Source organism: Lampris incognitus, chromosome 2, assembly GCF_029633865.1.
Source record: "Lampris incognitus isolate fLamInc1 chromosome 2, fLamInc1.hap2, whole genome shotgun sequence".
Lineage (NCBI taxonomy): Eukaryota > Metazoa > Chordata > Actinopteri > Lampriformes > Lampridae > Lampris > Lampris incognitus.
Window position 1 is genome coordinate 143,083,364 of NC_079212.1, and position 26,710 is coordinate 143,110,073.

The 26,710-nt window shown below is 47.8% G+C and overlaps 1 protein-coding gene across 1 annotated transcript in view; it reads right to left on the minus strand.

Annotated features, from left to right (window-relative positions):
- LOC130132862 (cadherin-22) overlaps positions 1 to 26,710 on the minus strand; it is a 147,043-nt gene that overhangs the window by 104,870 nt on the left and 15,463 nt on the right. The window contains exon 2 of the mRNA XM_056301884.1: positions 2,805 to 3,091. Within this exon, the coding sequence (XP_056157859.1) occupies positions 2,805 to 3,091 (287 nt within the window). The remainder of the gene's footprint in view (positions 1 to 2,804; positions 3,092 to 26,710) is intronic.

The following is a 26,710-nucleotide window of genomic DNA, read 5'->3' on the forward strand; positions in this document are numbered from 1 at the left end:
CTGATTTTTTTGTGAACTGAGACTGGGTCTGCGTTTTGAGTCCAAGCCAGTGGTTCAGTACTGACACATATCCATCTTAGTATATATCCATATCCATCGATAAATGAGTAGCCTAAGCCACATTTGTGTGTCTTTCTAATCGTGATTGGCTGAGCGAAAAACAGATTCTAAATAAAATAAGGGTGTTCTCACTGTGTGTTCATACTGAGCACATCGTCATCATCATCGAAAAGGCACGACGACTGTAACAGCCGCTGGTCTGATTTCACACCGCCATCAATACCAAAGCGTCCTCACATCCTCCTTTACGGTCTGGTATGGAACCACGGACTCACCAAAACCAAGCTCCAACGGATAGTGGAGAAGGCCTCCGGAATCGCAGGACGTGACCTTCCCCCCTGGACTCCCTCTTCAACACCCGCACAACCAACTGGGCTGGGTAAAACCATCAACAACTCCTCCGACCCAGCCAACCACCTCTTCAAACTCATGCCATCAGGAGGCCGCTACAGGTCAATTAGTTCAAAAAACAAAACAAAAAAACACCCGTTTCAGGGACCATTTCCCCCCACTGCAATAAGAACTCCCAACTCCATCCCCTCCTAACCATGACCCCTGATACCCCTTAATGACTATACATTATGCGTTATTTATTGTATGTATCTATGTTTGGAAGTTGGGTATGTTGACACGGAGCCACCATGCTGTACCATAAACAAATACTACCCACCTGATTGTGTGACCAATAAAGTTTCTTGAATCTTGAATACAATAGCCAAAATTTGGCACTTCAATTGCGAATCAATAAAAGGTTGGTCCAGTGTCATCCACAGGTTGCTGTTTTTGTCCCTGAGCTACATGAAAGGAGGGAAATGGTCACTTGCTTGAGTGAAAAATGTCTGACCACAATGAAAATTTCCCTCATAGCGAAGAAGCAATGACCAATTCGCTTAACCATTGCTACAAGAGAGTCTGTCCCATTCCAAGTCAGATCTGGTCAAAGATGGAGGACGTATTGATTTGCAACATGATCGATTTCTTGAAGTCTTTATAACCTAAGGTGCGAAATGAATGAAGGGAAGCAGGAAGACTGGAATTCCCAGTGCAGGACAGCATCCGGGTGTGGGCCACTTCAGGCAATGATGCAGCACTGATGGCCTTCTTCTGGCCCTGACAAAATGGATGTCAGCCTGAAGTGGCCCACATTTGTAATAGCAAATATGGCCCAAATATGCCAAATCAAATGTGGGCCTTTTTTGGCAAAGATGCGGTGCTCTTGGCAACATGTAATCTGGATGTGACCCTGAAGTGGCCCGTGTGGTAAATGGTGAATATGGCCCAAATATCACAAATCAAATATGGGACACCTTTGGCAAATATGTGGCACATGTGGCTTGGTTTCTGGCCCAGATCTGGCAAACAGGAGCGGAGCGCCCCAAGTGCCATCATTCCATGCAGTATGTGGGCCGGATGAAAGTGTCAGGTGTGGGATGGGTCCGGGCAACAGCAATTTTGCTTTGGAAATGTCAACTTGCCCTGGTTTTGCTAATAGATCAACACATCACGCTCCAGGAAAGATGTTAGTGAGCGCCCGGAAAAGTTGAACGGTTCATCTGGACACAGGGTTTAGTGGAAGACGTGTGCAGATGAACTGATTCAACTTTTCTGGGATTCTACACTTGGATCATTGAGCGCTCATCAAGACATGGTAGTAAGCTAACATTAGCTCGCTAAACCACGAGTGACTGGAAGCTGTGGGATCAGAGCAGCAGACAGTTAACAGTAACAACCAAACTCATCGATGTTGCCATGACAATGTTCTTTTTCTTATCTTCGTGGTGTTTGTGCAGTTTTCGCTTTCTTTGCACACACAGCAAAGCCACATTTGATGTGATGAAAGCTACAACTACAGCAATGCTAATGAGCAGTGCAGTTGCCGGTGGTGACACAAGGCTGCATACTTTCTTTCATAAAATTCTACGTGCCTGTCAAAGTCATAGAATAATTACTCAATAAGCAGCGAGTGCTTGTAAGAAGTCCACACTATTTGTGCTGGTCTCTCTCTCTCTCTCTCTCTCTCTCATCTCTCTCTCTCTCTCCTCTCTCTCTCTCTCTCTCTCTCTCTCTCTCTCTCTCTCTCTCTCTCTCACTCTCTCTCTCTCTCTCTCTCTCTCTCTCTCTCTACTCTCCTCTCTCTCTCTCTCTCTCTCTCTCTCTTTTCTCACAGTGTATGCAATTGTATGAAAAACTTCTGTGTCCTTCTCATAATAAAGCACCCGTCTCAACTCCTCTCATCTTGAATTTTCTCTTCCCCCCTTTCCTTTTTTTTTTCCCCATCTCAACACCGGGGGGACATTTCTAAATATTGCCTCTTTATCCACTTCTCTCTTCCAAGGCCACTGCAATATATCCCCGAGTCCTCGACCAAAAAAATAAATAAAATAAAAATAAAATAAAAACTTGAAGTTCCCAACTCGTAGCTCTTGGAAATTTCTATACCGTCACTTCTTTGATGGACTGACGGATTGCTAATGGTCCTCAGGGGGAAATGCTTCTCCTCGGCCGGTGCATATTAAACAGCACGCCATAAAGGGCCCTTGTGACAGGGTATTCAAACACACGGTACTCTAATATAGCGCAGAAAACACTACACTACTGCCTCCTTGCTGTGAGGCAACCGCGCTAACCACTGCGCCAACATGCCGCCCAGAGAAAATATTAGTGTTTCAAATGACATTAAGACCCTAGGACAGCCGTGCCAGTTTTATCCATTCAAAAGCATTTTTTTTCCTTACCTATTGGTGGAGAGCTCGGCCACACTTCCGATATAAGGCCCTTCCAGAAACTTGGGTTCGCTGTCGTTGATGTCCTGGACCTTGATGACAAACTCCGACTCCGGTTCCAGTGGGTCGTTGGTTAGCCGGTCTCGCGCTTGGGCCCGAAGCGTGTAGAAAGCCTTCTCTTCACGGTCCAGTCGCTCGGTGGCGTGGATGTCTCCTGTCAGTTCATCGATGATGAAGATCGAGCCTGCCCCCTCGCCGGAGATGGTGTATTTGGTGTTGCCCTCGCCATCATCCGAGTCCGTGTGGATCTGTGTAATTGTTCAAAAGAAATGCAACATTTTTGGCACAGTGTAATGACTTATTTAACTTTCCATTCAGTAGGGGCTGATGTATGTCAAATGTGAAACAGCTGTACAAATTAATGGATATCAAGGTTTAAAGGCTCAATGCATCTTTGGCAGGTGGGGTGTGATTGGTTCTTTGGTTTGAAGTTGATAACTATGTTTAAATTCTCACAATAACCTATGGGTGCTTAGGATGCCGTCACACCAGAAAGGCACCCAGGAGGCATCCTAATCAGATGCACGAACCACCTCAACTAGCTCCTTTCGATGCGAAGGAGCAGCAGCTCTACTCTGAGCTCCCTCTGGATGTCTGAGCTCCTCACCCTATCTCTAAGGCTGAGCCCAGACACCCTACGAAGGAAAGTCATTTCAGCTGTTTGAATCCGCGATCTCGCCCTTTTGGTCACTACCCAAAGCTCATGACCATAGGTGAGGGCTGGAACGAAGACTGACTGGTAAATTGAGAGCTTTGCCTTCCAGCTCAGTAAGAAAGTCATTATGACAAATGTGTCAATTTTAATAATCAGTTGTTAATCGTGCAATTTTTACTCTTCGTTCTTGATTAAGTGGATGCGGTTTTTTTCCAAGTTAGCAAGGTTAACTGTTAAACGTTGGGCTCCAGCAGATAGTTAGATTATGTTACAACTAGCTTAATGTTTTCTCTGGTTTTAGGATTTTCATCTATTCATCAAAATGTCCAAGAAGCAAGCTACATTAAGTAATTACTTTGGTGATGCACCACCGTCAAAGAAATGCCAGACTGAACCTGTACATAAAAACAACGTGTATCCGCGGAAAGTGGCTGCAGGAAGTAGCCTGGCTCCAAACAGATGATGCCTGCACAATGATATGGTGCAAAATACGCCATGGAAATCCCAATCTTGCAGATAAAAGCAACGCGTTTTATATAGGGACACAAAATTTCCGTCATCCAGCTTTTGAAAAGCACAAGAAGAGTAAAGAGCACATGAACCTAGTACAAACTATTGATAACAGGAGCAGCCAGGATCAGAAATCCACTCGCCCTCTTGACACGCGATAGGACAAACTGAATGAAGAACAGCGTCAAGCACCGTGTAATATTTTTCTGTTGGCCTTTCACAAAGTGAAACGTGCACCCCCAGTGCGTTCATATGAGGAGGATATTGCACTTTTCAAGAGGCTTGGAGTTAATATCGGGAGTGCATATCATTCTCGAGAAGGGGCACCCGCATCATGCAGAGCATCGCACAGATAATCAGTTTAGAATTGAGTGAAAAATTGAAGGCAGCTGAATTTTGGGGCGTGCTCTTTGATGGAGCTGAAGACATAACACAAGTGGAGCAGTAAATTGTGTACATTGTGTCTGTGTCTAGCTAGCTACGGAGAGTTTACCTCAGATTTCCTTGGCTTAATTAATTTGGGTGTGAACCGAGCGGTACAGGGCATAGTGAATGGACTGGAGCAGTTCTTCCATACTTGAGGTTTAGGGGATCAGTGGAAGACGAAGTTGGTCTCGGTGTGTACAGATGGAGTAGCAGTCAGCGTTGGAGTTTACAATGGGGTCGTTCCAAAATTGCGTCAGATGGTGGCGATCGGGGATTTCCTTGTGCATGTTCTGTGTACTGCCCACACCCTCGAGAACTGCACAGTCAGCTGATCGCATGGTACCATACTGCAGGACATGTAATCTCTCCATTGTCAAGGTGCTGAGCTTTTATTTACAGAAAGGGGGCGCAAAAAGAACAGAACAACTGACGAAGATATGTGATGAGAATGGCATCCCAGATAGCATCTGGACATGGGCCACTTCAGGCAATGATGCAGCACTGATGGCCTTCTTCTGGTCCTAACAAAATGGATGTGAGCCTGAAGTGGCCCGCATTTATAATAGCAAATATGGCCCAAATATGCCAAATCAAATGTGGGCCTCTTTTGACAAAGATGTGGTGCTCTCGGCAACATGTAATCTGGATGTGACCCTGAAGTGGCCCGTGTGGTAAATGATGAATATGGCCGAAATATCACAAAACAAATACGGGCCACCTTTGGCAAGTATGTGGCACATGCGGCATTGCTATGGCTTGGTTCTGGCCCAGATTTGGCAAACAGGGGCGGACCGCCCAAGTGCCATCATTCCACGCAGTATGTGGGCCGGATGAAAGTGTCGGGTGTGGGATGGGTCTGGGCCACAGCAGTTTTGCTATCTGGAGATACCTTTGTGAAACTAGGAAATTTTCACAACATCAGATGGCCTTCATGGAGGCAAGATACTCTGTTGAAAATATGGAGGCTATTACCTGTCATTCAAATTCAAGTGGCTACAAGTGATGACAGTGACCTAAAACATTTCAGTGTTTCCTCGCCAAAATGCTTGACACTGAAAACATTTTACAGTTCACCTCCCTCAGGTTCCAGCAAGATAAATTGACTATTGGTGAATACAAAGATGTGCTCATGGTAGCTGCTGGGCAGCTGACACTACTGCTTGACAGCGAAGGCAAGCACAGGAAAGAGACAGTTTCAAATGCCGATGCTGACAGGGACAAGGCTGATGTATTGAGAGGTCTAATTCATGAGTTTGAAAGCAGACATGAATCCCTTAAGTCATGTGATCAGTTTTTAATTCTTGGTTCTTCAACTTGGCCACAAGAAATGCAAGACCGCCACAGTTTTGGCAGCACAACACTTACTAACATCCTGCAGAAATATGAGGCCGGCTTGTCTGTCGACAGAGACCTCACTGTAAGAGAATGGATGTGTTTAAAGTAAGCAGGAAAACGTTTGGCAGCCTCCTCTGTGTATGACTTGTCAACACAGAGAAGGTAAGTAATCCAGATAGTTACTCCAACATCCATGAAGTCCTTCTGTTGCCCCTTACACTGCCCTTGTGCAGTGCTGCACGCGAGGGGGGATTTTCACATCTCCATATAATTAAAAGCAAGTACAGAGCCCGACAGTCAGACTCCTGCTTCTCATCCCTGATGCACATCCACTTGTCTAAGACGACAACAGAGACCTTTAACCCGGAGCCAGCTGTTGACTTACGGATGCAAACAGCTAATCGCAGACTCAACCAGGGAGAAAGAAGTAGGCTAACATCTTCATCTGTCATGTTTGAAAGAGAGGAAGATAGTGAGGGGGGCAAGAGGCCCTTGCATGAGCCAGGTTCCCTGCGAGGAGTGGGTAAACGGTTCAGCCCATACCTGCCCCAGCCTCTATGCCTGAGGAGGCCAAGAGGAGGAGGAGGAAGTAGGGCGGAAGAAGCCAAAAGCTCGTTATTTATTCAAGGGAAAGCCATATCAGGGGCCCCAATTATTAGGGGTATCGGCCAATTTCCAAACCCCCCCAATCATAATTAGTACAACTATGAAGAAAATTATTACGAAGGTGTGGGGCGGTGACGGTTACGTTGTAGATCTGGTCACCCCCTACGAGGGCCCCTGGCTGGCTGAGTTCAGCTCGAATAAGACAGTCGGGGAGTAGTGACGATGACAGCTTGTAGGATAACCGTGCCGCGTAAAGACAAAGCAACATCTCCAGGTGCTCCCTTCAGAACCAGACCAAAACAAGTTACGTGCACCCCTGGATATGTTACTCGCATCACCACGAGTCCATCATTTCTCGACTTTGTGCGGTCGCCGCCCTGCGGATAATGCCGAATTCCCCTCCCGCTTCCTGCGTCACCCGCTCTCATAGAAAATGAACCAAATCTCTGCTGCCTGTCTGTCCGAGCCTTCACAGCCCGAGAAGGAAAAGACGGAGCCGGGCGCTGGACTTACTTCTCTCTTTATCCGTGTGGCGTCTTATAAATTATTCAAGACGTCCAGAATGCTTCATTCGGTTGTTGACCTTCATGCGGGATGCTGCAACCTTTTCGCCGTATTTCTATTCTCGGGAGATGTTTCGAGTCGCGGGTGGAGACCTGGAGCTCAGGCTCGAAAACGGCGAAACAGTTGGCAAGTTATTCAGCAGCGTCTTCTGCTTTTATTCAAATCACGGGGGATGCAGAATACTTATGTAATCGATAGTTCTCATAAAAAAAGAGCGCTTGAGGACATCTCTCTTCATCTACATTGATGAAAGCGTAACTGTCCGGGCATTGGTTTGCTTCATCTATCCAGAATCAAATGCAGCCCCCCCCCCACCCCAGCATCCTATAGAAGTAATCATCGCTGCAGTGGGAAAGAACGGAGATACCCGGTCTTGGCAGGTGATTTACACCAATCTACACGCCGCCTGCCCTTCACAGGAAATGACGCCTAAATTAGGAGATCAAAGTCATCTCTGAGATTGTAAAAGGTGGGGAAGTGGAGGCGCCGGGGTTGAAAAGTGAACTTAAAGAGCCCTTATAAATCACGGCCATACTTATCCGCCTAATGTGATTAGAAGACATTGCAGAAGTACCGGTGGGAGAAGCAGCAGTCCCGTTCTCCGTTCTCCCCTTTGGCTCTTCAGCCAGCACATTGGGGGGGAGGGGGTCTCTCTCTCTCTCTCTCTGCTCTCCTCTCTCTCTCTCTCTCATCTCTCTCTCTCTCTCTCTCTCTCTCTCTCTCTCTCTCTCTCTCATCCGCTCGCTCACCCCTCCTATCTGAAATTATAATTCAGAGCCGTCTCCGCGCCATAACCACGGTTCAATCTACCGAGGAGGCCAGGGGAAAGCGGGAAATCGCCCCGGCCTCCCTGGTTAATATTTTATAAAGGCTTAATTAAATACGGGCTTCTATTGCCCTCGCGGGGGTTTTCATTAAGTATTTGTCGTAAAAGCCGCAGAATAATGCAAGCCCATGCCTCGATATTGCTTCCTCCCTGCATCCCCCCCCCACCCCACCTCCCTCCCCACCCACCCATTCCCTTTTCATTAAAGTTTCTTGCCTTTTCTCTCAGTTTGGATCCATCCCCAAGACAAATTCATCAGCAGTCGGATAAAATACACACTTTGGCAATATCAATATTTCAGTGATAATAAAAGAAGTTTCTAGGGCTTATATTGAAAGATGGAGAGTAAGAGAGAGAGAGAGGAGAGAGAGAGGAGAGAGAGAGAGTGGGGGGAGAGAGAGAGGAGAGAGAGAGGAGAGAGAGAGGAGAGAGAGAGGAGAGAGAGAGAGAGGGATACCCACAGGACGTAAATTTCATGTGCTTTCCCTCGTTTTTTCTTAATCTATCCCTGTGTGCATTAAATGCCACACACACACATACACACACACACACACTCTTACGCACACACACACTCACTCGCTCTCTCACACACACACTCACTCACTCTCTCACACACACATACACTCACTCACTACCTCACACACACACACACACACACACACACACTCACTCTCTCTCTCTCACACACACACACTCACACACACATATACACACTCTCTCACTCACACACACACTCACTCACTCTCTCACACACACTCACTCTCTCTCACACACACACACTCACTCCCTCGCTCTCTCACGCACACACACTCACTCACTCTCTCTCACACACACACACACACACACACACACACTCACGCTCACTCACTCTCTCTCTCTCACACACACACACACACACACACACTCACGCTCACTCACTCTCTCTTACACTCACACACATACACTCATTCACTCACACACACACACTCACTCAATCTTTCTCACACACACTCACTCTCTCACACACACACACACACACACTCACTAACTCACTCGCTCACACACACACACTCACTCACTCTCACACACACAACTCACTCAATCTCTCTCTCACACACACACACACACACACACACTCACTAACTCGCTCACACACACACACTCACTCACTCTCACACACACACTCACTCAATCTCTCTCTCACACACACACACACACACTTACTCACTCATTCACTCACTCCCACACACACTCACTCACTCTCTCTCACAAACACACACACACACACTCACTACCTCACTCTCACACACATTCACTCTCTCTCACAAACACACACACACACACACTCACTCACTCACTCACTCACTCACTCACTCACACACTCACTATCTCACTCTCTCTCTCTCACACACACACACTCGCTCGCCCGCTCACTCCATCTCACACACACACACAATCTTAGCGTATGTGATATCTGTCAATCTGTGTCAGTTCAACAAGAACTAACAGGACGCCACACACACATTCACCATCAGCCAAGTTGTTCTTTTCAAAGTAAAAGCTCAGAGCCAGGACACACATTCACCATCAGCCAAGTTGTTCTTTTCAAAGTAAAAGCTCAGAGCCAGGACACACATTCACCATCAGCCAAGTTGTTCTTTTCAAAGTAAAAGCTCAGAGCCAGGACTTCATTCACCATCAGCCAAGTTGTTCTTTTCAAAGTAAAAGCTCAGAGCCAGGACACACATTCACCATCAGCCAAGTTATTCTTTTCAAAGTAAAAGCTCAGAGCCAGGACACACATTCACCATCAGCCAAGTTGTTCTTTTCAAAGTAAAAGCTCAGAGCCAGGACACACATTCACCATCAGCCAAGTTATTCTTTTCAAATTAAAAGCTCAGAGCCAGGACTTCATTCACCATCAGCCAAGTTGTTCTTTTCAAAGTAAAAGCTCAGAGCCAGGACTTCATTCACCATCAGCCAAGTTGTTCTTTTCAAAGTAAAAGCTCAGAGCCAGGACTTCATTCACTTTCTTTGCCATAACGTTGACGCATAACCTTAATCAATCAAGATTTTTTTTTTAATTCTAAACTTCCAAAACAAAGAAAATAAATGTGCTGGAGGGGGGGGGGTCAAATAAATATAAATTACTTTTTTTTTGTTGCTGTAATGCATAACCATAGCAACTTGGACATATGTGAGAGATGAACAAAACAGATGTGGAGATGGAAGTAAATCCCTGTGTGAGCAGCCGACATCTGTTTAGAGAAAACAATCACATCCAATCTTTTATGTCCATCCAAACTCTCCTACAAGATTCATTCATCTTCAGCCGCTTCTCCGGGGTCAGGTCACGGTGGCAGCAGCAAGCTAAGTAGGGCACTCCAGACGTCCCTATCCCCAGAAACCCCCCCCCCCCAGCTCCTCCTGGGGGATCCCAAGGTGTTCCCAGGCCAGACTGGACATGTAGTCCCTCCAGCGAGTTCTGGGTCTACCCTGGGGTCTCCTCCCAGTTGGATGTGCCCAGAAAACCTCCAAAGGAAGATGCCCAGGAGGCATCCTAATCAGATGCCCGAACCACCTCAACTGGCTCCTTTTGACGTGAAGGAGCAGCGGCTCTACTCCGAGCTCCCTCCGGATGTCCGAGCTCCTCATCCTATCTCTAAGGCTGAGCCCAGACACCCTACGGAGGAAACTCATTCCAGCCGCTTGTATCCACCATCTCACCCTTCTGGGCACTACCCAAAGCTCATGACCATAGCTGAGGGTTGGAACGAAGACTGACTGGTAAATTGAGAGCTTTGCCTCCCGCTCCATGCTACCCTCACTCGTGAACAAGACCCCGAGATACTTGAACTCCTTCACTCGAGGCAACAACTCGTCCCTAATCCGGGGGGAGCAAGCCACCATTTTCCGGTAGAGAACCACGGCCTCAGACTTGGAGGTGCTGACTCTCATCCCAGCCCACATTACAATGTCCAGCTTTTGCATCACAGTGAAGAAGAAGTGATGGGTAGGTATGGTGTCAAAGAGAGGAATGTGGAAGGACGGATGGTGGTGGATTTTCAAAAAGGATGGACGTGGCTGTGGTGAACACATACTTCAAGAAGGGGGAGGAACACGGGGTGACGTATAAGAGTGGAGGAAAGTGCACACAGGTGGACTATATCTTATGCAGCTGAACTAGTCGAATGATTGGCTGAATTAGGGGAAAACAATTATTTTAGATCATTTTAAAACTGCAATCCTGAAAAATAATCTCCGTTTCTCAAAAACTGAACGGGTAATCCGATTACACCTTTTTTCTGTAACTGTACTGGAATAGTTACTTTTTTTTGGTATCCTGATTACATAAACCCTGATGCTGTATTTCTTTACTGTCTCCAACCATGGTAAAAATGACTGGCAATATGATGGAACCTGACCCCATGGCCCAGATGGATAAAAGATCTCTTTGCTAATGGAGATATTTCTCATATTTGGACTGTAAAATACTAATGTTTGGTAAAACTCCGTACTGAATACCAGTCAGTAGTGTTTGTCAGGCTCCTCTAACACCGACTGGAGACAGGCCGTCGATGGACCCATTAAACCGGAGGTGAGAACACAGTATTCAGCTGTCACATTGCACAGACATTCTGGCTGAAGGACATCTCAAATTACTTTTGATGCCTTCGCTGCCATGCAAAGTTGCATTCGCCCTTTGGAGTCAGCTCTTTTACGTTTTGCGCTGCAGAAATTGTCAGTGTCTGAATAAAAAAATGGTATTAAAAACTTTTTTTTTCCACTTACATTTTTAAAAACAGCCCACACATGTTCTAGGTAGAGTATGTTTGGCCGATGCAGACAAAATCCAATATCGTGATAATTTCTGACTCTTCGTCTTCTCCTTTCGGCTTGTTCCCTGTTTCCCAGGGGTCGCCACAGCGGAATCGACCGTTTCCATCGGTACCCTGTGAGGGCACAACACCGATGGCGGTCTTGTCAATCCGCATAATGATCTGGCAAAATTTTACGGCGGATGCCCTCCCTGACACAACCGCTAACCCTATGGCCGATGATAATTTCTGACTAAATACCTCAATATCGATAAAGTGGTGATATTTTGGGGATGACTACTGGTGCGTTCAAAACATATTTACACGTAAGAAAAGTGTTAAGAAATGATCTGTAGTAATGTGGATACGACGACCAAGCAGGAGGAACATTTGTTGTTAATTTGATTCATTCATTCATCATCAGCCGCTTCTCCGGGGTGGGGTCGCGGTGGCAGCAAGCTAAGTAGAGCACTCCAGACATCCATCTCCCCAGCAACGCCCTCCAGCTCCTCCTGGGGGATCCTAAGACGTTCCCAGACCAGGTTGGACACGTAGTCCCTCCAGCGAGTTCTGGGTCTCATGCCTTCCAGCTCAGCTCCCTCTTCACCACAACGGTCCGGTACAACGTCCACATTACTGCTGATGCTGCACAATCCGCCTGTCAATCTCCCGCTCCATCCTACCCTCACTCGTGAACAAGACCCTTGCTAATTTCACTAAGCTGAAACAGTTAAATAAGTTGCAAAAATCTAAAATCTAGTCTCATGTCACAATACTGACATTACACTGATGTATTGCCCTGCTCTAATGTAGAGCAAAGCAGGCTGGAGAATAGAACAGAACAGAACAGAACAGAATAGAATAGCATAGAACAGAATAGAATAGAATAGAACAGAATAGAATAGAATAGCATAGAACAGGACAGGACAAGACAAGACAGGGCAGGATAATAAGACATCTGTGAGCAATTTTAATTCTCTTTGCAGAACGCCGGCTGGGAGTCCTTCGTTGAGGCATTGAAAGTGGTAGAAAATTGGCCATCTTATATCCGAGTCCGTGCAATCAGGAATACCCCCGGCTACATTCCAGTGCATCTTGTCAGACTCTGTGATCTTAACCGCTTCAAAGTGTTAACAAGGCGATGGTATCAGAGGCGGCGCAGGTGGAGGGAGAATGATAGAGAGAAGGAAGTCTGCAGAAACGGAGAGACCTGGACCGACAACGAGGAGACAGTGAGTGGCAGGAAAGGCACCGGAGACGGAGAGAGGGAGAGCAAGAGAGAGAGACGGGGGGGGGGTGAGAGAGATAGAGAGGGAGGGAGTTAGAGAGAGAGGGGGGAGTTAGAGAGGAAAAGCGAGAGATGGAGTTAGAGAGAGCGAGTTAGAGAGAGCGAGGGAGGTTAGAGAAAGAGCGAGAGAGAGGGAGTTAGAGAGAGGGGCAGTGAAAGGGGGAGGGAGTTAGGGAGAGAGGGAGTTGCAGAGAGAATGAGAGAGAGGGAGTTAGAGAGAGGGACAGTGAAAGGGGGAGGGAGTTAGGGAGAGAGGGGGGTTGCAGAGAGAACGAGTTAGAGAGAGCGAGAGCGAGGGAGGTTAGAGAAAGAGCGAGAGAGAGGGAGTTAGAGAGAGGGACAGTGAAAGGGGGAGGGAGTTAGGGAGAGAGGGAGTTGCAGAGAGAATGAGAGAGGGGGAGTTAGAGAGAGAGAGAGAGAGAGAGAGAGAGAGAGAGAGAGAGAGAGAGTTAGAGAGAGAGAGAGAGAGAGAGAGAGAGAGAGAGAGAGAGAGAGAGAGAGAGAGAGAGAGAGAGAGAGAGAGAGAGAGAGCGAGGGAGGTTAGAGAAAGAGCGAGAGAGAGGGAGTTAGAGAGAGGAACAGTGAAAGGGGGAGGGAGTTAGGGAGAGAGGGGGGTTGCAGAGAGAATGAGAGAGAGAGAGAGAGAGAGAGAGAGAGCGAGTTAGAGAAAGCGAGAGCGAGGGAGGTTAGAGAAAGAGCGAGAGAGAGGGAGTTAGAGAGAGGGACAGTGAAAGGGGGAGGGAGTTAGGGAGAGAGGGAGTTGCAGAGAGAATGAGAGAGAGGGAGTTAGAGAGAGAGAGAGAGAGAGAGAGAGAGAGAGAGAGAGAGAGAGAGAGAGAGAGAGAGAGAGAGAGAGAGAGTTAGAGAGAGAGAGAGAGAGAGAGAGAGAGAGAGAGAGAGAGAGAGAGAGAGAGCGAGGGAGGTTAGAGAAAGAGCGAGAGAGAGGGAGTTAGAGAGAGGGACAGTGAAAGGGGGAGGGAGTTAGGGAGAGAGGGGGGTTGCAGAGAGAATGAGAGAGAGAGAGAGAGAGAGAGAGAGAGAGAGAGAGAGAGAGAGAGCGAGTTAGAGAAAGCGAGAGCGAGGGAGGTTAGAGAAAGAGCGAGAGAGAGGGAGTTAGAGAGAGGGACAGTGAAAGGGGGAGGGAGTTAGGGAGAGAGGGGGGTTGCAGAGAGAATGAGAGAGAGAGAGAGAGAGAGAGAGAGAGAGAGAGAGAGAGAGAGAGCGAGTTAGAGAAAGCGAGAGCGAGGGAGGTTAGAGAAAGAGCGAGAGAGAGGGAGTTAGAGAGAGGGACAGTGAAAGGGGGAGGGAGTTAGGGAGAGAGGGGGGTTGCAGAGAGAATGAGAGAGAGAGAGAGAGAGAGAGCAAGAGAGAGAAGATGGACTCCATCCCCACCAGAACCTCAGACAGAAAAGCAAATGTTCTGGAAGAGTAGAAGAGTTGAGAAAGGCGCGTGTACGCGCGCGTGCACCGAAGACTGACGTAACAAGAGTGCCGACTTCATTTAAAAGATAACAAGGCAGAGTAACTAAATTCCCTCTGATCCTCCCTGAAGGATATTTGACACCCTGGAAAACCGAGTCCCCCAGCTTCCCGGTTTTCCAGCCGTCTGATCTTCCGCTCCCTGCCGTCTTAAGCCACTTTGTTCCCCTTTGATGACAGCTGTGTGACGTCACAACCACAGCTAGATTCGACTCATTATAGCTCGGATCACTACAACGAGACGCGTTACCGAAGTCGTGTGCGCCAGAATCACAGCCAGCGTGGCGTAATGGCGCACACGGCTCAATTCATAACGGCAAAGACCGGGAAAAGAAACCACGTGAATCAACACGTGTCATTTCACTTTTCTCACAATGCTAGCTAGCGTGGTCAACTTTAGCTTCCTTAACAGTTGTGAGTGCACTGGTTCCAGCCAAACCGCTTAACCGACGAGCCCTCCAACCCATGCGACCACATGGCTCGTTTGTCCCCTTAATACGACTCACAGGAGCGTTTCCCAAATTAGCGCCCCCTACCGGCGGCAGGAGATATGCCACGGATACCTTTTGCCTCTGTGCATTGTGGGTTTTTAAAACGCTTTGAGAACAACAGAATATGTAGTCAGTGCGTTTTTGTGTTGCTTCGCCGTCTAGTGTAGTAAGTAATAGGATAGTTAGTGACTGATTCTATTAGTCAACCAATTGTCTTTGCTAAGGACCTTGATTTGTAGACTTGGGTGTGTAGCTGCTTGGTTGGAACAGGGACCTGCACCCACACTGACCCTTTCTGGATCATGCTGCACATCCCTGGAGGCTATAAAAGCTGCTCACATTTACAGATGCTGGTTGGACGCATGTTGATGCACATGCGAATAAGGTAACTGGTGTTAATCACATTCCGGTGGCCTTGTGCATAGGAAATAGGTAGCGACTGCACAGAAAACGACTTGTGTTCTGTTACAAGTGTCTGAAATTGAGATTTGACCAGAAATGTAAAGCGCTTTGAGTGGCTGTTGCAGCTAGAAAAGCGCTATATAACATGCAACTTGATTGACTGAAGTAAGATTGCTATTGGCAGTATGTTTACCTCTGAATGACGTTATAAGAGCTAACATAACGCTAGCCACAAGTTAGAAAGTCAGCTAGCGTGGGCGTTATAACCGCTACGTGACATTAAACTTTGCTTTTATTAATATTCATTCTCACGAGAGCTTATGGAAGGAGATCACTTACTGTAACAGGGGAAGTGACGTGTTATAATGACGGAGGACCGCGAGGAAGCAGCTTAAAACGTAACTATAGGCCGTAATAAGCTGCTTGTACAAACGACCTATGGGGTCGTTCTTTGGCGGAGGACAGACTCCGTTTAACACACAAATTAACAAACGTATGTCAGCTAGGGTGCGACTAACAATTATTTTCAGAATCGATTAATTCATCTATTTTTTTAAATAATCGATTAATCATTTAGTCTGTTAAAAGACAGAAATACTGATGAATGCCCATCTTAAGTTTACAGAGTCCCAAGTGACATCTTAAAACTGTTTACTCAGGCTGACCAACAGCCCCAAGAAACCCTCAAATACCCATTTCATGATATAAACCAGAGGACGGGCGATTCGCTCGCCCGTCCTCTGGCGTTTCGTTTATTAAACTTTTGCTATTTTTACTTGATCGATGAAACGACTAATCGACAACCGAAACTGTAATCGATTCATTTTCTCTCGATCAACTAATTGAGTTTCAAAAATAAATTGAATATAGCATCCAGGTAGCGTAGTGGTCTATTCCGTTGCCTACCAACACGGGGATCGCCGGTTCGAATCCCTGTGTTACCTCCGGCTTGGTCGGGCGTCCCTACAGACACAAATGGCCGTGTCTGCAGGTGGGAAGCCGGATGTGGGTACGTGTCCTGGTCGCTGCACTACTGCCTCCTCTGGTCGGTTGGGGCGCCTGTTCGGGGGGAGGGGCAACAGGGGGAATAGCGTGATCCTCCCACACGCTACATCCCCCTGGTGAAACTCCTCACTGTCGGGTGAAAAGAAGCGGCTGGCGACTCCACACGTATCGGAGGAGGCATGTGGTAGTCTGCAGCCCTCCCCGGATCAGCAGAGGGGGTGAAGAAGTGACCAAGACGGCTCAAAAGAGTGGGGTAATTGGCCAAGTACAATTGGGGTAGTAAAAAAAAGGGGGGGGGGGAATAGAATACTGCAAATAAAAAAAACCCATAACAACATAAATCAATATATGTCATTTTATTCTTTCTAACAATGCCAGCTGAACATTTTTGGGGTGTAGGGTTCTGGCTGGGTTCTGATAGAAACACAGGGGAAAACCCCACTGCAGAACCAAAACCTGAATCCAGTCCAAAAAACTTCAATGTTTAGACACGCTCAAACAGTAATCATTCTCTCACAAAACATCGGAAGAGGAAACCCATTCAAAGGGAATATGCAATGGGTGCCAAAGCCATTGAGCCTTTGAGATGGGTTTGTGAATTGAGCCATTCAGTCCTTTGTATTTGTACTGCACCAAACTCCTGCACTGTGTAGAGTACTTGTGAAAATATTCTGCCAATGCAGCCTCTTCTCACTCGAGAGCCATCCAACGAATAGAAAAGGAAGGAAAGTGTGTATTGTTGAGAAGGCAAAATGACTTGAACACTATAGACCTTCATGCCTCAGCTTGTTTATGCCTTTTTTCCTCTCTCTCCACAAATGACATCACACGGTGAAACAAGGTGAAGACTGACGTCTGAGTTACCTGCCACGTTTTCACGGTCTGCCGCGGTTCGGTGACGGATGCTGATGTGTCGACTTAAACATTTCACTAAGCGGGCCGAAGCAAATCTCTGACGAAGACATTGTTGTGTCATTGGTGCGGCTATGAATGTGTTCGGGGTGTAAGACAATATCGACACCCTCGAGTCTCGCGACATTATCGTTTGTGATACTGTATCGATTCTCAGAACCACTGTATCGACTTTTAACCGTTTACATGTAACGGTTCGTGACAAACATGTTGTGTTGTGTGTAACCCCACGACCGCTAGACAACGGTGTTGTAATCTATCTTCGGCCATGTAACTCTTCCACTCCAACGCAACGACGTGCACTGAGACAGGAAGTAGCATAAGCACAAAGAACACAAGCCTATGAAACCGCAATATATCGCCTGTCTTACTGTATCACGATATATCGCCTGTCTTACAGTATCACGATATATCGCCTGTCTTACAGTATCACGATATATCGCCTCTTACAGTATCACAATATATCGCCTGTCTTACAGTATCACGATATATCGCCTGTCTTACAGTATCACAATATATCGCCTGTCTTACAGTATCACAATCTATCGCCTGTCTTACAGTATCACGATATATCGCCTGTCTTACAGTATCACGATATATCGCCTGTCTTACAGTATCACAATATATCGCCTGTCTTACAGTATCACAATCTATCGCCTGTCTTACAGTATCACAATATATCGCCTGTCTTACAGTATCACAATCTATCGCCTGTCTTACAGTATCACAATATATCGCCTCTTACAGTATCACAATATATCGCCTCTTACAGTATCACAATCTATCGCCTGTCTTACAGTATCACAATATATCGCCTCTTACAGTATCACAATATATCGCCTGTCTTACAGTATCACAATCTATCGCCTGTCTTACAGTAACACAATATATCGCCTCTTACAGTATCACGATATATCGCCTCTTACAGTATCACAATATATCGCCTCTTACAGTATCACAATATATCGCCTCTTACAGTATCACAATCTATCGCCTGTCTTACAGTATCACAATATATCGCCTCTTACAGTATCACAATATATCGCCTGTCTTACAGTATCACAATATATTGCGACATATTGAACGGTAACCCCTGTATCGTGATACGTATCGTATCGCCAGATTCTTGTCAATACACAGCCCTAGAATGAATACATGTATATGTGTACTTATGTATGTACAGTTCATGTATATGTACACATGTGCGTGTATGTATGAATGTGTATGTGTGTATGTATGTTATGTATATACTGCATACCATTATGTTAAGTATTGTAGCGACCGGGGGAGGCGGTCACTCTGACTGCCAGGGGCTCCGCGCTGAGGGGGCTCAAGGGACTGTTAATGTTTGAGTTGATTGTGTTATGTTTTTGTGTGTTCGTGTGCTCAGTTCATGTTGGGATGTGTTGTTGTGTCACTCGGACTGGGTAGAGGACTATTACTGACTGACTGACCTTCAGACCGTGACTTAAACTGATGACGCCATCCATCCATTATCTGACCTGCTTATCCTGCTCTCAGGGTCGTGGGGATGCTGGAGCCTATCTCAGCAGTCATTGGGCGGCAGGCGGGGAGACACCCTGGACAGGCCGCCAGGCCGTCACAGGGCCCCCTGACCTACATGTCTTTGGACCTTGGGAGGAAACCGGAGCACCCGGAGGAAACCCGCGCAGACACGGGGAGAACATGCAAACTCCACACAGAGGACGACCCACCAAGGTTGGACGACCCCGGGGCTCGAACCCAGGACCTTCTTGCTGACCGCGCTAACCACTGTGCCGCCTCCATGTCAGCGATTAAAAGTCTAATCCTACTTGATGGGTCCAACTTGTCTCTTCTTAATTCAACAAATCAAAGCAATGAGGAACAAACCCATCGAGAGACGGAGTACACGCACAGCACATTTCCAGTATCTGTCGTTGTCCAAACACCCTCGGGAGTTATCGGCTCACAGTGACTTTGCATAGTTTCCTCAGGACTGCAAATGAAAACCAGACCTTTTGGGCCTGGATGTCCAACTACGACAAGAACAAATCAACTTGCTCCTGTCTTTCTAGAAGCTGAAATATGGCTTGTGTGTGTGTGTGTGTGTGTGTGTTGTTTACTTCGCTTCGATCACCACCACTAAGCAGCCCTGACCGATATTGCTTATTGTGCCTCAGGCGAGGCTGAAATATGAAATATGTTCTGCCAAGACACCTGATCAGTTGGGGATATGAAAGAACTAAGATCAAATTCGAGCTGAAGAAGAACTGGGTGTATGTATTACCACTAGTTATCAGCACGGTGTCCAAAACAATATGCCCCAACAACAAGGGCTGAACTTGTTTACCCGTCCGGTCACAGCGGTAGAGTATGCCCCACATCATCATGCCCCAGAGCTGCATTACAAAACACGGGGTAATCGCCGAAGCCCTGAGCCATGGTGCGTGATGGTGCATCGACCTGGACGGTGCTTCTTGAGCTCTCAACATTGGGCGGGCGCTCTGTGAGGCCTGTTTGCCCTGAAGCATGTTGGGTAATGTTGTGAATAATTTGTACACTTGGGTGCCGAGTGTTTTGTGTGGTTCACGTTTGCTGGTCTTGTTTGGCGTAGGACCTTTTTTTGGCGGTGGGATTTAACGACACACCGGCGGGTGTGGACAGCGGGATCCATATTGGTCGTGTACTTGTTTAATGGATGATGATTCAGATTGTTTCTCACCCTGGCTCTTACTTTTGTAGTTTTATCCATCGAGTTTATCGGTTACATTGTGATTTTTCTGACCGTCTTCACTTTAAATTTGATTTTGATATCTGGGATACTTTATTGAGCCCCGCGGGGAAATGACACCCTGCATTTAACCCATCCTGGCAGCACAGTGGCGCAGTGGTTAGCACGGTCGCCTGACAGCAAGAAGGCCCTGGGTTCGAGCCCCAGATTAGTCCAACCTTGGTGGGTCGTCCCGGGTCGTCCTCTGTGTGGAGTTTGCATGTTCTCCCCGTGTCTGTGTGGGTTTCCTCCGGGTGCTCCGGTTTCCTCCCACAGTCCAAAGACATGTAGGTCAGGTAACTCGGCCGTACTGAATTGTCCCTAGGTATGAATGTGTTTGTGTGTGTGTGTATGTGGGCCTTGTGTGATGGCCTGGCAGCCTGTCCAGGGTGTCTCCCCATCTGCCACCCAATGACTGCTGGGACAGCCTCCAGCATCCTCACGACCCTGAGAGCAGGATAAGCGGTTCGGATAATGGATGGATGGATTTAACCCATCCTAGCTGTGTAGCTAGGAACAATGGGCAGCCAATGGGCAGCCAATGGGCAGCCAATGGGCAGCCACCGTGCAGCACCTGGGGACCAACTCCAGTTCATCTCGCCATGCCTCCGTCAGGGGCACAGACAGCATTAGTAACCCCAACATGCATGTCTTTTTGATGGTGGGGGAAATCGGAGCACCTGGAGGAAACCCACTGCAGACACGGGGAGAACATGCAAACTCCACACAGAGGACAACCCGGGATGACCCCTAAGGTTGGACAACCCTGGGGTTCGAACCCAGGACATTCTTGCTGTGAGGTGACAGCGCTAACCACTAGGCCACCGTGCCGCTACATAAATGGTAAAAGGACCGCCTTTATATAGGGCTTTTCTAGTCCACCGACCACTCGCAGCACTTTACAGTGGTTCCCACACATTCACCCATTCCCACACACATTCACTCACTGCAAGATGCCAGCCTGCTCATCAGGAGCAGTTGGGGGTTCAGTTCCTTGTTCAAGCACACTTCGACACTGGAGGAGCCAGGGATCAAACCAGTGATCTTCCGATTACTTGATGACCCGCTCTACCTCCTAGAAATATGCTGCCCATAAATTATAGGAATTTTGGTCATGGGAACACCGCTAGAAACACATTTACAACAATGTCAGTTGAGCCCAAGAAACACAAGTGTCAGACATTTTTCTATAAGACCATCCATTTCATCTATTATCTGAGCCGCTTATCCTGCTCTCAGGGTCGCGAGGATGCTGGAGCCCATCTCAGCGGTCATTGGGCGGCAGGCGGGGAGACACCCTGGACAGGCCGCCAGGCCATCACAGATTGGATATGTCCTATGCTTTAGCACAGCAGTGCAACACAAAGACAAAAACACATATCCACAAACTACAAGAACTTCAAGAACACACATATCCAAACTAAACAACAACAAAAAAACGTAGATATCACTGTCCAAGGGAACGAACGCCAGCCAGGATGACTGTCAGATCTGCCGGTCTGCATGGGCTAGCAGTTAGCTTAGCCTGCCCCGCTTCTGCGTCCTGTCAGGCCGCCCTCGGAGCGTCCTCCTCAGGCACAGCTCCAGGCAGGGGCCGTGGTCCTCAGGCCCACCGGACGCAGAGGACCAGGCTCCCGCAGCCGATCCACTGCCAGCTCTCCCAGCCAGGCACCCCTGACACACCTCCTCGCACTCCACATGACAACACCAAAAACACCACAGTCGACGCCAGGCGAGGCCAGCGCCAGACCGCCCTCCGTCTCATCAGAACCGCCGGTCTGCATGGGCTAGCAGTTATCGTAGCCTGCCCCGCTTCCACGTCCTGTCAGACTTCCCTCTGTGTTACCTCATCAGGCACAGCTCCAGGCAGGGCCGTGGTCCCTGGGCCCACAGGACACAGCAGACCAAGCTATCCCAGCCGATCCAGTGCCAGCTCTCCCGGCTAACAAACGAAGACAAAACTTTAAACACAGACGTGGACGGTACTGGGCGAGACCACCGCAAACATGCATTTACGCCGCCATCGTCCCACACCGGTACTGGGTGAGGCCGCTGCAAACGTGAAGTTTCGCCACCGCCTTCCCACACCGGATGCAGGGGAAATGTAGGGAAATTGTCTTTTCAAATTGTGTGTGTGTGTGTGCGTGTGTGCATAAACGTACTACATGAGCTGCTGTACTGATTCATAGAGAAAACCGGTTGTGCCAAATGAGACGTTTTCCATGTGTTTCACTGTCACAGAGCTGCAGACTGCAGGCTAAGCCTACTCTTGAAAATACATACTGTATCCACACACACACACACACACACACACACACACACACACACACACACACAGGGCAGCAGAAGCTCAAGAGGCAGAGCAGGTCGTCCAGTAACTGGAAGGTTGCTGGTTTGATCCTCGGCTCTTCCTGCCAAAAATGTTTGAGATGCCCCTGAGCAAGACACCTAACCCCTAACTGATAAGCTGGCCGTTGCCTTGTCTCGGTTAACACCGCCGTTGGTTGTGCGAGCGTGCACGGGTGGATGTGAGCCATTAATTGTGAAGCACTTTGAGCGGCCTTTGTAGCTCAAAAAGTGGTTATATAAATGCAGTCCATTCACACGCACAACACACTGTGCAGTTCCGTTGTGTAAATGTGTCTATTTATGGTTCACGCCACATAATAGTAGTAGGCAGGGGATAAATTGGGATTTGTTATGGGGGTGGGGGGGGGGTCCTGTGGTTTCAGGGTTGCCATGGTTGCACATCTGTGCGTAGACTACAAAATCTGATTGACGCCATTTGACAAACTGTGAATAAAATGTAACGAGATGAGACAACTCTGCTCTGAAAACTAAAACGCCAATTCAAGGCATTCTAGACACTGGTGGCAGTGCACAAAACTACAGCCGATGACAACAAAATCTGTGTATCTGTATCGATGTAAGTGTGTATCTGTATCAATTATGTTGCTACCACTAAAGAGGAGAATGATAACACTAATATGAATAGAATAATCGATTTAATAGTTACACTAATCTGGGATTGATTTACATTTTACTAATATGCACAGGCTGCCAAAACCTTTCCAAATGTCCAAACCTTTCCACGACTGTTGGCTAACAAAACATTGGCGACAACCTGCTGCAAACCATCTTTCTTTAGTACTGTAGTGAATTTAGGGGGCAGCCCGGGAACCGCCGCAGCCAGGATGCGAACCCGGACCTCCTGCACCACGGGCAACTACGTTAACCAGTCAACTAAAAGGTCGCACACTTTAGTCGACTAAAGGGTCGGACGCTGGTTAACGCTGGGGGATCCGGGTTCGCATCCTGACTGCGGCGGTTCCCGGGCTGCTCCCCCCCCCCCAAATTGGCTACATTGGTGTCAGAAGTGGGATGGTGAGACCATGAGGCCATCGGAAGCACGTGCACCCAGAGGCGTGAGGGAGGGACGCGCTTCCCGAAGGAGTGTGGTAGTGGAACGACCACGGATGAGTAGACTCGCTAGCCCTTGGCTAACGGGCCGGACCCTTTACTCGACTGGTTAACGTTGTCGCCTGTGGTGCAAGAGATCCGGGTTCGCGTCCTGGCTGCGGCGGTTCCTGGGCTGCCCTGCCCCGAATTCGCTACAGTATTATTATGTAAAATCGAAACATTGTTTAGACAGAATATGGGAGCAATTTATATTGTTAATAAAGCTGTCATTTTCCGACCTATTTTTCTTCCTACCTTGCCGTCCACCTCTGCCACATACTAGCCTCCAGCCAAACCTGATTAATGGGATGGTTCATATCAGCTTACAGTCACAAAGTTAGCCCAGCAAAATGGCACTGGCTGCTGATATTACTGCCATACCATCCATCCAGAAACCAAGCCGCTTATCCTAATTAGGGCTGCGGGATGCTGGAGCCTATCCCAGCAGCCATTGGGCGGCAGGCGGGGAGACACCCTGGACAGGCCATCACATCACAGGGCCGCCACATTCATAACTAGGGACAATTTAATACGGCCGATTCACCTGACCTACGTACATGTCTTTGGACTGTGGGAGGAAACCGGAGCACCCAGAAAAAACCCCACCCACACAGACACGGGGAGACGATGCAAACTCCACACGGAGGATGACCCGGGCCGACCCCCAAGGTTGGACTACCGCGAGGTTTGAACCCAGGACCTTCTTGCTGTGAGGCGACCACGCTAACCACTGCACCACTGTGCCGCCCTTACTGCCATAGCTAGCTAGCTCGCTAAAATAAGTTTCCTGGCTGTCTGAAGTCATGACGACAACACCGGCGTTACCGGATACACCGACCGGACATTATTTCCGGGGGTGCGCCTCCACCGGGTCCCGCACGAGTTGGGCATGGCAGCCGGTGGATACGACCGTCACCTCGCCGCTGACCACGAAAGTGACGATGCAACGTTATTTTAAACTCGGAAAAAAAACATGAATCATTATTTATTTGAACGGTCATCGTGTAATATAAGTATTCATTTAACAACAAAGGCGAAGCACACATTTGTGAATAAATTAATCACTGACCCTGAGAGCAGGATAAGCAGTTCGGATAATGGATGGATGGATGTCATAGAGAGGCAAGACTGAGATGGTTTGGACCTGTGTGGAGGAGAGATGCTGGGTATTTTGGGAGAAGGACGCTGACTATGGAGCGCCGAAGGGAAGGCCAAAGAGGAGGTTTATGGATGTGGTGAGGGAGGACATGCAGGTGGCTGGTGTGACAGAGGAAGATGCAGAGGACAGGAAGAGATGGAAGCAGATGATCCGCTGTGGCGACCCCTAACGGGAGCAGCCGAAGATGGTAGTAGTAGTAGTAGTAGTAGAAGACATAAAGAACGAAAGAAAAGGTCTCCAAAAGACATGCATGTCGGGGTTAATACTCCTGTCTGTGCCCCTGAGCAAGGCAACGGAAAGACGAACTGGAGTTGGTCCCCAGGTGCTGCAGCTACCCACTGCTGTTATACAACAGGATGGGTTAAATGCAGAGAGTAAGTTCTGCTGTAACCTGTACAATGGCAAAAATAAAGTGGTTTTCTTTCTTCTATTAGAAGGGCACAAGGATACACCATCTCCCCCACCCCCCAAAAAAAATCACTAACAACACTACAGACCTACACAGACTATCTACACAATGAATTCATGTATTATTGACACAATATACAGTACACGATAACACAACAATGTAAGGTGCATGTGTACATCAGCTGTTCGGCAACCTGGCTGCCTGTGGAAAGAAAGTATAACTGAGATGGCTGGTGTGTGATCTGATTGGTTTGATGCTCCGGTAAGATTTTTAGATAGAAGGAGCGAGAACAGAAATGAGCAGGGTGGCTGGTGTCCCTAATGATGTTTTGGGCTTTCCTTCTGCAGCGAGTGGTGTAAATATTATCAAGTCGTGGTAGTTCCATACCAGTGATTTCTGCTGCCGTCTTTACAGCCCTTTGAGGCAGTACGCAGGTTGCCAAACCACACTGTGATGCAGCCTGTCAAGACACTTTTGACGGTACTGCCGTGACATTTCACAAGAGTTTAGGCACTCGTACTAAAACTCTCGCGACGCCTCAGAAGATACAGTCTCTGCTGTGCCTTCGTGAGGATGCAATTGGTGTCGAGAGACCACGTGAGGGCATCTGTGATGCGTAAGCTGAGAAATCTAAAACTGTCCACCGTTTCAACAGATTACCCACTGATGGAAATAGGAATAGGATTTTCTCTGACTTTTCTAAATTCAACAATGATTTCTTTTTTTCTTATTGACATTGAGAGAGAGGTTTTTAACGTGGCGCCGTATGGTTAACTCTTCCACTTCCCTCCTATAGGCCCTCTCATCACTGTCGCTTATTAGTCCAATCATTGTGGTGTCATCTGCGTATTTAATGACGCTGCTGTCATATCTGGCAACACAGCCGTGTGCAAACAGACTGTACGACAGGAGACTGAGGCAGCAGCTCTGAGGCGAGCCCGTTCGAGGAACTAATGCAGGTGAGTATATTGTGCTTATTCTCACAGTGTGGGGCCTTCCTGTCAGGAAATCAAATCCAATTACAGATAGCATTGCCCAGACCAAGACCTCTGAGCTTCAACACTCGGGCGGATGGTACGATTGTATTAGAAGAAAGAAGAAGAAAGCCACTTTATTTTGTCATTGTACATTTGTTCAGTTACAATGAGATGTTTTCTGCATTTAACCCATCCTATCGTGTAGGAGCAGTGGGCAGCTTTGGCGCAGCGCCCGCGGACCAACTCCATTTCTTTTTCCTATTGCCTTGGTCAGGGGCAGAGGGAAGAGTATTAAACTGAACATGCATGTCTTTTTGACGGTGGGAGTAAACCGGAGGGGACCCATGCTGACAAGGGAAGAACATGCAAACTCGACACACAAGGGACCTGGGAAGGTCTGGGGTTCAAACCCAGGACCTTTTTGCTGTGAGGCAACGGTGCTAGTCACTGGGCCACCATTAAAACCAAAACTATAATCAATAAACATTCTGACATAGGCATTTTTTTCTTTTCAAGGTGTACTAAAGCAGTATGCAGAGCAAATGAGATAGTGTCATCTACAGATCTGTTGGAATAGTAGGCAAGCTGTAATGGGTGAAGGGTAACAGGAATGCTACTTTTTATATACACTGATAAGCCAAAACATTAAATCCACCTGCCTAATTGCCCAAAGTACTGGCGGAACAGCACTGTGGGGTGCCGCTATAGGCAGAGACGGAAGTTCTGCGAGGGAAATGTAGGATGTAAACAGTCCGTCACGAGGAGGAGACTGTACGGCGTGCTGCAGGTTGGCCGCTAGCATTCGGCTACCCAGC